This window comes from Syngnathus floridae, chromosome 18 (genome assembly GCF_059516105.1).
Source record: "Syngnathus floridae isolate MCC-2025c chromosome 18, RoL_Sflo_1.0, whole genome shotgun sequence".
NCBI classification, from domain to species: domain Eukaryota; kingdom Metazoa; phylum Chordata; class Actinopteri; order Syngnathiformes; family Syngnathidae; genus Syngnathus; species Syngnathus floridae.
The window spans coordinates 4793407-4803308 of record NC_142430.1 but is presented as its reverse complement, the minus strand read 5'-3'; the positions used below and the strand labels follow the sequence as shown (position 1 = coordinate 4803308).

The window sequence follows — 9902 nt, the reverse complement described above, 5'->3', positions numbered from 1 at the left end:
TCTGCAGTCTGCCCATTAAGAAGCAGCAGGGGCCATTTAAGACTTAAAACTGCAGGATTAGATGGATCATGTGTTGAATCTGTTGCCCTACCTCCACCTCTTTCTAGTTGAAACACATGGACTATGAATAATGATTACATTTCTTTAATATTGACAAAAAAGTCAGCAATAAGCACATCTGAAATCAACAATATCAGTCGGTTTTACAAGCAAAAGAGAAAACGCAAAGGAATGTTTAGAAACATGCAGCTCATACCTTTTTCGTCAGCGTCAAAAGCTCCTGGTCATTACTTTTTTTTTTTACCCCCCATTTGAAACATGAGCTGTAATATGAGAGCCCGGACCAGTCCGCAACCAGATCCAGCGGGTGTCTTGTGATGAATTGTTGATTTTTTGTGTGTTTTTTTTTTATATATATAATGACAGACACATAGGAAAACAATAGATTATGCCAGTTTATTCAGAAAACTCAAAATGTTCAATAAACTGATATATTAATATTTTTTTATTTATTATATTATTAGTATTATTAGTAGTAACTTTCAGACCTAAATATACATGAACAAATCTTTTATGTTTTATGAATTACAGCCTAGAATTTGGCCAATAATTCATAACTGCAATGAGGACGTTTATAAGATAAACACAAAACATGTAGGATTTTGCATATAAATTGGATAAAACACGAACAAATTTACTTTTCTGAGTGTATGCCCCATAAATGGTGTACTGTATGTTATTTTGCTTTCTTACGAATTACGGTAATTCAACAACAACAACAACAACAACAACAACAACAACAACAACAACAACAACAACATGACAATACTACTAATTGTTATTTTTGTTTAAACAAATTAAATTTGGCACCTCAGACTTTCCGTACATTTTAGCCCCACCCATTGCCGTTAGCTAGCCACGTATGCTAAGGAAGTAGCAATGTTTACAGGAAGTAGCGGCGTAAACCAAACGTGAAACGTATAAACACGTCGCAAACTACAACAACTTAACCAAAGATGTTAAAGTGACATCGATTTTCAAATGATTGTGTTTGCGTTTGAGGAGAAATGAAAAAAGTAAGAAACGTGTTTGATAACTTAACTACTACTAACTGCCTACTGACGTTGTCCACTTTAGTAGATTAGATGTGACGGACATTTTACTTCCGTAAACATTTATCCTTCAAGTGTTACCAAAACAACTGCCAACATTTAATACAGGTCATACCACCGGCGTTGCGGTGAGTTTAAACCGTGAACACCTTTAAGTGGTTCAGTGAGCCATGGACTTCCTCACTTTGTTTGCAATTTACGTTGTGGTAGTTCTTACGGCCATTATATTAGTCTGCAAATATTCCGGGCAGCAACAAAGTCCATTTAATTACATTTTTGACGCCACATCAAAGGTAAGACATACTTTATTGATATTCCCGTAAACTAACACTGGGGGCGCTGTTGGGCCAAGTGTGATGTATTTTTGATTTCTCTTACACAGGTACTTGCACCACTTACTCCACAATGGCTCAAGCAGTGTTTTCAGTGGACATCGCACAGGTTCTTTCATCAAAGGTGTGTGCACAAATTAACTATACTGTTACTTTTCATGCCGTAGTCACGTTTACATAGCGGCATCTCCTTGTTACTGCAGGAGCAACATGTTCATCTATCTGCACATCCTGTTGGAGGCAGCTGTATACGCAGAGTTCACCTATGAGGTTTTTGGTTTCTGTGTGGAGATGGGCACCTCTCTCATCAGCCTGTCCGTGCCTTACATTCTACTTGCGGTCAAGACTTTGTTCTTCTGCATTTGCATTAAGAGCGACCCAGGTATCTTTTTTGTTGTCTTTTTGTCTAATTTGTGTGACTTGTCCATTCCACTCTCAACTTTTTTTGCCATTTTACAGGCACTGTGACAAAGAAGAAACTCTCCAGCCAGTTGAGCATGTATCCGTATGACAAGAGGCTGTTTCACCCGGGCATCTTTTGCCCAACATGTCATCTTATCAAACCTGCCCGCTCCAAGCACTGCAGTGAGTTCTTTGTCTGCGTTGGTCTGGTTATTCTTCCCTCCTTGTGAGTTTATCATTGTACTTTGTGTTCTTTCACAAAGACTATTTGGATCTTATCGGTTCTTGTTTGCCTCCATGCTTTTGTTCATTGCCTCTGGCATTGAGTGAAAGCATTTGTTTTGCAACTACTTGCATTGCATATTTTTTCAAAAGGTGGCCTCCATGCATGACAACATATTCTTACAAAGTTGGGTGTCATTCATAATCTCAAAACCTTGCATATTGGGACAATTGTAAACCAAAGACCCCTATATTAATAATGAAATAAATTCACATTTTTATTTCAGGTGTATGCGACAGGTGCGTCCAGCGTTTCGACCACCACTGCATCTGGGTGAACAACTGCATCGGCGCCTCCAACATCCGTTACTTCCTGCTCTACCTGTTCAGCGTGTGCGCCATGGCGGCGGACATCGCCATCCTGAGCAGCCACATGCTACTCGAAGCAGCGCTGCAGTCGGGGCTCGCGTGGGCCGTCTACCTTGACGAGTACGACCAGCAACAGACGGCTGGGCCTCTATTTGTCATCCAGGTAAGACGATTCTTTTTGCATTGAAACATAACTTGCTGGACAAGTATCTTCTGTATCATCAATTCCTGAATCTTGTATTAAAATGTTTTTCCTTTGTAGCAACTGTTCCTGGCCTTCCCCCGAATCGTCTTCATGCTGGGTTTTGTCGTCTTCGTCTTCTTGCTGCTAGCCGGTTATGCATTGTTCCATCTCTTCCTCGTGTTCATCAACCAAACCTCCAATGAGTGGTACAGAAATCGCGGCTACCCTTGTCAACACTGCCAGCCAAATGCCACAGCTGACCATTCCTGTAGCACGCCATTTCACACCTCTAAAAGAAACTACTATAGCCGAGGGATATTCCGGAATTTGAGAGAGGTATTTTTTCCTCGAAAAACGGGTGGGAAAAAAAGCACTTAGGACATTGCCACTGTGTTGACATCCAACAATCAATGAACAATCAATTACTCGTTTTGAAGAAAAAGTGATCCCCTATCTGGCATAGACTGGAAAAGTGCCCTAAAAAGAGAAACACAAAAACTGCTGTATTCCTTCCATGCTGTTATATCATTGAACTGATTTTTTTACTCTATTTAATTTTGGGGGGAATTTTCTGTAACCTTTTAGGAGATTTCGATGTGGTACATTTTTCTAATATATTGCCTTACTTGGATGAGAATGCCTTAATTTTTTGTATTTTTCTTCTCTATTAAATGAGTTGCATTTTTAATTAGAATTCTTTTACTTTGTTTTGACCAATCATGTTGCCACAACTCACAAAATGGAGTACTTTATTATAGTATTATATAGTATATTTTATTAGTACTATGAATTATATTTCGTGACTTATGTGCACATTTTCTTTGGGCAAGTTTGAGTAATTTGGGGGTGTGCAAGAATTTCCAAAAATGTAATTGTAGGCAGGCACGGAAGCGGACGCTTAAGTGGGCGTGGCTTCTTCTGAGGGTCCTATATCTTAAAGCCGGTGCGGAAGTAACAACGGAGTCAGCATAGTGCTCACTGGAAGGTCAGGTTTTACACAATTATTATTTTATACAGTTAAGTACTCTATTTATTACAGCAAGTCTGTATTACGGGCATGTTTGAACTTGCATTTGAGTTGTAACTTTGGGTGTGTTGCCCGCTTGAGACATTTCCTGGTGGAAAAAGGGAACCACTTGCGCAACTCCAAATAGCTTGTTTATTTTTAACACTTGGCGAGTTCAGCTTGTTGCATCATGGCCGGGTCTAAATGCGTACGACTCAATGTCGAGCTGGCGAACAAACTGCTGGAATCCGTGGACAGCATCCTGTTTGATTGCGACGGGGTCATCTGGAGGGGGGACCAGGCTATCCCCGGTGCGCCTCAAGTCATCAAGCTGCTCAAGGAACACGGGAAGAAAGTCTTTTTCGTGACTAACAACAGCACCAAGACGAGGAAGTTGTACGTAGATAAAATGTCCACGCTGGGCTTCAACGCGAATGAGGAAGAGGTGTTTGGAACCGCTTACTGTTCCGCCATGTACCTGAAGACTGTGTGCAAGCTGCAGGGCAAAGTGTACCTGATCGGCAGCAACGCCATGAAGCAGGAGCTGGAGGCTGTCGGCATCCAGCAGACCGGACTGGGACCGGACCACATCTTTGGCAAGCAGACCGACTGGGCCAATGTGCCTCTGGAGCCTGACGTCAAGGCAGTGCTGGTCGGGTTTGATGAGCATTTCAGCTACATGAAGGTGAACAGAGCCATGCAGTACCTCAACCAGACGGACTGTTTGTTTGTGGGCACTAACAGAGACACCAGGCTGCCTCTGGAGGGGGGCACGGCTGTCCCAGGTAGGAAGAAATCTGTTTGCATCATGGCTGACTATTAATTTCATTTAATTTCTCCTACGCAATAGTTCACAACTTTATACATCAAAAATACTCTCCAAGTACTACTATCTGGACCAACATAGTAAATAAATGCATTTGGCGCCATCTAGTGGCAAGAAACGGTTTTGAAGTTAGTTGAATTTTATTTGGACAAAAGGAGTGCTTTGCCATTATCTTGCGGTATCTGGGTATGTGTGTCAATGATTTTTAGATTACTGTAGTTGCATTAACAACAATGATAAAGAAAACTTTCATAAAAGTGGAGTAAATAAAAATTGCCCTTCTCGCTCTTCTCAGGTACGGGCTGCCTACTGCAGGCAGTGGAGATGGCAGCCCAGCGCCAGGCCGCGACGGTGGGCAAACCCAGCCACTTCATGTTCGATTGCGTGGCCTCCAAGTTCGGCTTGGAGCCCGGCCGCTGCCTGATGGTGGGCGACCGCCTCGACACAGACATCATGCTGGGTTCCAACTGCGGCCTCAAGACGCTCCTCACCCTCACCGGGGTCAGCACGGTGGCCGAAGCCGAGGCCAACCAGAAGAGCGGCTGCTCGGAGAAGCATAAGATGGTGCCGGATTATTACGTGGAGAGCATTGCCGATCTGCTCCCCGCCCTGCAGGGCTGAGACTCTAAAGACTTTTGCGGTCACCATCGTCTTCCACTTGTCTAGCTTATATTAATAATTTATCATCTTTATGATAAGGTAACAACTAAGCAGTATCTGCTGTGGTCTAACAAAAGACACAACTACTCGAGACTATATAGCTAGATTTGATCCTGAGGTGTCCATTTAAAGGTGCTATTTGAACCATTGAAAAGCAAGCAAAACAATCAGATGCTAATGCTAACTTTTAAAAGATATTAAAATGTGTTCTCTCATGTATATCAAATATGTTCTCTTAATTCTTACATAATTACAATATTTGTTCTTAACATTCTTTTACCCAAATGTATATCCAGAATATTGTACTTTTAAAATGTTTAAATATTTGAAGGAGTATTGTTGCAAGTTGAACAAAAAAAATAATTACACGATGCCAAACCCGACCTAGCTTGTTTTCAAAAGTTAGCAATTTTATTTCATATATATTCTCAGTGTAACAATGTCAAGAATACTATCAGAACCACACAGTATATTCATCAAAGATAAATATATATAATTTTGTTGCATCTTGATGAAATCTATGATGAAATATTTTTGCACCTAACATGCACTACTGATAATGATTAAATATCAACTTTCATCGTATTAGTTGTGTTTCTTTCACTTTCATCTTTTACTCCAGAGTGCTGAGAGATACCTTCCGTATTGAGGCTGCTTTTATGCCTTTGTCTATTGTCCCGACTGAGATGGGCTGCCAAAAAGATAGGTCAAAGGCATGAAAACAATCTCCTCAGTAAAAGTTCAGGTGATTTGAGGATTGAAGGGACCAGGGGAGGGGGAATGGGAGGTCTCGGGGGAGATGAAGGAAAAAAGGCAGCCAGGTGGACCGGATCTCGGGCAAGTATTTACACAGCTTTGTACCGACGGAGTCATGACGGGACACAGGATGATGAGGTGTTGGAATCATCCAGAAGGAAGATGCTGCATGGTAAGAAATGTATTTTCCCGGGTCTTTATGTTGTTATGTAATCAATCTGCCTGTCTTTAGGAATCGGACTCCTCGTCTTCCCATCGCATCCCCCAAAAAGCCATTTGTATAAGCCTCTTTGCTTCCCTCATCCTGATCCTCCTGGCCTTGGGTTTGACCGGACATCTTGGATTTCCTCAGCAACACTTGCAGGTTTGGCTCATTTTATTTCTCAACCTGTTTTTCAACATCAATCCAAAAACTTTATTTGCCCCCCCCGAGAATGAACAGCATCAGACAGTCCGATTCACCGCCCCAGACCTGACCGGGGTCCTGCTCCTTAACCAGTCTGCAATCGTAGACCAGCAGAACGGCCTGGTGACCTTTTCTGTGACCTCAGGGGCCAATCAAACATCCACGGTGCTCTTTGACATTAAACATGTACGTCCCTCAAGAGTGATGAATTGGATCCAATGGAAGAAAAGCGGCTCATTAAATTCCCTTCTTTTTTTTTTTTCTTTTTTTCTAGGGCTTGATATGTTACCAGCCGGTCCACCAGGAGAGCTGCTTCCTGCGGACCATGGAGACGTCAGACTACGAGAACGTGCGCTCCCTTCTTCAAGCGTCGGTACACAAGGTTGGAAGTAGTGTATTTATATCTAAATGTGTCTCAGCAGCAAAAGTATTGGAACAGACACCTGCTTTCCAGAGATGAAGAATTAATATTCAGCAGGAAATCAACAGCTCTATCTCAACCCCTGACTAATTCAAGACGTTTCATCCTTCAGCGTTTAAAATGTAGTTCTGCATGACTAACCTCGCTGCAGAGGGATGAAGAAGATCCTTTTAAAGTCTCTCTCCCGCTGGATTCCTCAGAACATGTGATCCCCGCAACCTGGGCTCTTCTTACAGGAGGCCGCAGCAGATACAATGGCCTCACTGTGTGTGGGGGGGAGCTTTTTTAGCTTTTAAGACTTCTTTTTTTGGAGTGAAATACTGCCCGGCCAACTTAGTTGTCATTTGGCAGCCATATTATGCTGTATTTCATTTACAAACAGCTTAAATGGTTAAGTTCATAAAAGTTATCTTAACATCTTGTTGTTTTGTCTCCAGCAGAGTCAGTTCCAGGTGTCTGTGAACGAGACCCGGAGGCAGACAGAGTTCTTGGGGGTCCTGTCAGCCAGTCAGACAGATGTCTCGACCTTGGATGAACCTCTGAAGCTTCTGTGTCAGAATAGGACAATCCACTGGACTATGAGGACAGAAGGTAAGAAGTGGAGAGCAGACCATCCGACATCTAAGTGTAAGGGGCACTGTGGATTTTTGAGAAAATTAAATAATTTAAAGTCAGAGAAATACGGTAGTTGCTTTAAAAGTTACGCATGTTTTATATTTTTTTTCAGGGCCGGGCAAACAGAGGCTGGTCTATTTCTGCATCGACATATGCTTTCCCAACAACATCTGTGTGTCTGTTTGCTTTTACTACTTACCAGAGTAACTGTCTCTGCTGATCATGTCTGAAAAAAATTAGGAACTTTTTTGAGCTCTGTCAACAAGATTGGAAAACCAACGCTGATGCTGTTAGTGCATTTGAGGGAAATGAGATTGTCAGTGTTGCTCAATTAAAAAAAAGAAAAACCGAGACTCTTGCCACTTTGTTTGCAGATCAATGAAGGACCACAACTTTGGAATGTGACTTTGAATTATTTTATACTCCCTCAAAACAAACAAGAAAGAAAAATATAGCAAATGAATTCAACATGAGACAAACCGCATATTTATTTAAATAAGATAAACAGGTAGAATCAATATGTTAAGGGAAAAAAATAAAAGATGATGGCCAGTATACCATCTTTAACTGGATTAATTTTTATGCTGTCATGCTTTCAATGTTCCATAGTCCTCCTCAGGTCAGCACACTGTCATTAAAGGCCAGACACACCACAGCCTTCTGATGGCCACTGTATTCCCTTTTAATCTCACCGGTCTCCACACACCAAAGACGTGCCAAGTTGTCAGATGAAGCTGCGGAGAAATAAAGCCATTTAAATTAACCTTTTATTTGCTCGATAAAAGTACGGCGTACCAGTGACGATGTACTGCGAGTCCCCGGAGAAGGCGCAGTCCCACATCCAGCCTCTAGATGTCTCTCCAGGATTGTTGCTCTTGATGCTCAGCTCAGTCATCAGAGAGAAATTGGACGTCCTCCAAATTTTGCAGGTCTGATCCGCTGAGCAGGTGGCCAACAAACTGGAGATGACAACGACGTCATCAGCGTTATCGTCGAATGCGTCATTCGGTAGGATGCAAATTATGCGTGTGGATGCAAAATCAAAGACTCACGTGGAATCAGGGCTGAACTTGCAGCGAAGTGAATAGCGTTTGTGTGCGGGGATCTTAGTTTTGGGAATAAGTTGCGTAACCTCATCTCCCATACCTCCAGCCAGGTTCCAAACGTAACAGTTACCCTGGAATGGGTTAGGGTTCAATTAAACATATTCATAAATGCCTTCAATATAAAAGTTGAGAAACTGACCGAGCTGTTGACTGCTGCCATGTAACTGGCATCAGGATCAATGTGAACTGCGTTGATGGACACCTCCGGCTCGGGAATGAGTTGTTCATTGTGGTCCGTTTTCAGATCCCAAATATGAATCACTCCACTCTGGTCTCCGACTATTAGTTCTGCCTGAAAATATGCATTTGAAGTTCACCAAAATGACTTTAAATACACATTCGCCACTGTAATAAACATCTCACCTGGTTTGGATGCAGGCACACACAGTTGATGGGTGCATTGACCTGGAAGATCCTCTGACATTGCAAATTCCGTGACCTGTACAGGATTGAGTTGTATGTGACATTTAAATGAGTGATGATTAATTCAGTCTGGCAATGGAGTACCTCAGGTCCCAGATACGAGCCATGCAATCTTCTCCCCCCGTGTACATCCAGCGTCCATCTTCATGAAAACCAACTGAGGTGATGTTCTTGCTAACGCCGTCATAGTTAATCACTGGGTTGGGATTGTTGGAGTTCAGATCGTACATGCGGATATGCTGATAACCTTAAAAAAAGGAGGAGGGGGTAAAGTTTAATCCAAGATATTTCCAAGTCATTTTTAAAAAATAACTAACCTGCAGCAGCAATCATACTCCTGTCTGGTGTTACTTCAAGTGAATTCACTTGCTGATAAAAACAATTGTTAAAGACAAAATTTTTCAGATTTACAGTCCTTCAAGAGAATTTGTAAATTATTATATTAAGAGCAACAAAAAAATAGCAAGTAACATTACGTTTTCTTCAACCTTAGGTGTGATACTCAATTGAAAGATACAGAGTCTTGGTGCTGGACTGTCCGGGTGCAAATCCCGCTATGGGCTTGCCAGAAGCGGACTGTGTGGTCGTACCCAGCCGTGGCTAAAATTACCGGGTCGCTGCCAACGGTTCCCTGATTCACGTTCATGTTTCTTTTCTGGCTGTCACCGTCAAAGTGAGAACAGTACAGCAGCCCCTGTCAATGTTTTTTGTTTTTTTTTACTATACAACAAAACACGAAGTTAATGGAGGATATCTACACTCCGTTAGCAAAACACGACAAGCTAGCAGCTAACGTTAGGTACGTATGAATATAGACTTACGAGCCTATATAGCAAACGTAGGTAAAAAAACCTTGACGTATAAGCTTGGAAAATTGAGTTTACCTTTGCTTTTGGTGCTACAATAGACCTGTGCGTCTTTTTAAATAAGTCCCAAGCAACAAATACTTCGAACATAAAGTTCCGTTATGTTAGGGTCCAGAGCTGCCATCTGCTGACTTGTTTTCTTATCGTAAGCTACAGTAATTTCAACATGAATTGACCAAAACTGCCACGTAACACC

The 9902-nt window shown here is 42.0% G+C and overlaps 4 protein-coding genes across 7 annotated transcripts; 3 read left to right on the top strand and 1 right to left on the bottom strand.

The window, feature by feature from the left end:
• Nucleotides 1–902: 902 nt before the first annotated feature.
• On the top strand, nucleotides 903–3309 carry zdhhc4 (zDHHC palmitoyltransferase 4). 2 transcript variants are annotated; one of them, XM_088360588.1, is made up of 6 exons: nucleotides 903–1405; nucleotides 1495–1568; nucleotides 1648–1830; nucleotides 1908–2029; nucleotides 2356–2600; nucleotides 2700–3309. In XM_088360588.1, exons 1-6 carry the CDS (start codon nucleotides 1283–1285, stop codon nucleotides 2997–2999), a joined length of 1047 nt encoding a protein of 348 aa, XP_088216714.1. In that variant the 5' UTR covers nucleotides 903–1282; the 3' UTR covers nucleotides 3000–3309. The 2 variants fall into 2 exon arrangements, with proteins under 2 accessions (XP_088216714.1, XP_088216713.1); XM_088360587.1 differs by having other exon boundaries at nucleotides 904–1405; nucleotides 1648–1826; nucleotides 1904–2029.
• Nucleotides 3310–3550: 241 nt separating this feature from the next.
• pgp (phosphoglycolate phosphatase) lies at nucleotides 3551–5698 on the top strand. The gene is made up of 2 exons (XM_088360589.1): nucleotides 3551–4412; nucleotides 4749–5698. Exons 1-2 carry the CDS (start codon nucleotides 3818–3820, stop codon nucleotides 5072–5074), a joined length of 921 nt encoding a protein of 306 aa, XP_088216715.1. The 5' UTR covers nucleotides 3551–3817; the 3' UTR covers nucleotides 5075–5698.
• Nucleotides 5699–5925: 227 nt separating this feature from the next.
• On the top strand, nucleotides 5926–7538 carry bricd5 (BRICHOS domain containing 5). The gene is made up of 6 exons (XM_088360584.1): nucleotides 5926–6041; nucleotides 6102–6233; nucleotides 6303–6461; nucleotides 6550–6657; nucleotides 7134–7287; nucleotides 7424–7538. Exons 1-6 carry the CDS (start codon nucleotides 5985–5987, stop codon nucleotides 7516–7518), a joined length of 705 nt encoding a protein of 234 aa, XP_088216710.1. The 5' UTR covers nucleotides 5926–5984; the 3' UTR covers nucleotides 7519–7538.
• A 236-nt stretch (nucleotides 7539–7774) lies between these two features.
• Nucleotides 7775–9854, bottom strand: mlst8 (MTOR associated protein, LST8 homolog (S. cerevisiae)). 3 transcript variants are annotated; one of them, XM_088359649.1, is made up of 9 exons: nucleotides 9725–9854; nucleotides 9358–9534; nucleotides 9158–9209; nucleotides 8925–9087; nucleotides 8781–8856; nucleotides 8557–8709; nucleotides 8364–8488; nucleotides 8107–8270; nucleotides 7775–8045 (listed from the first exon to the last, which is right to left on the bottom strand). In XM_088359649.1, the coding sequence occupies exons 1-9, from the start codon at nucleotides 9794–9796 to the stop codon at nucleotides 7927–7929; spliced, it is 1101 nt and encodes a 366-aa protein (XP_088215775.1). In that variant the 5' UTR covers nucleotides 9797–9854; the 3' UTR covers nucleotides 7775–7926. The 3 variants fall into 3 exon arrangements, with proteins under 3 accessions (XP_088215775.1, XP_088215777.1, XP_088215776.1); XM_088359651.1 differs by having other exon boundaries at nucleotides 9358–9499; nucleotides 9725–9809; XM_088359650.1 differs by lacking the exon at nucleotides 9725–9854 and having other exon boundaries at nucleotides 9358–9718.
• Nucleotides 9855–9902: the final 48 nt, after the last annotated feature.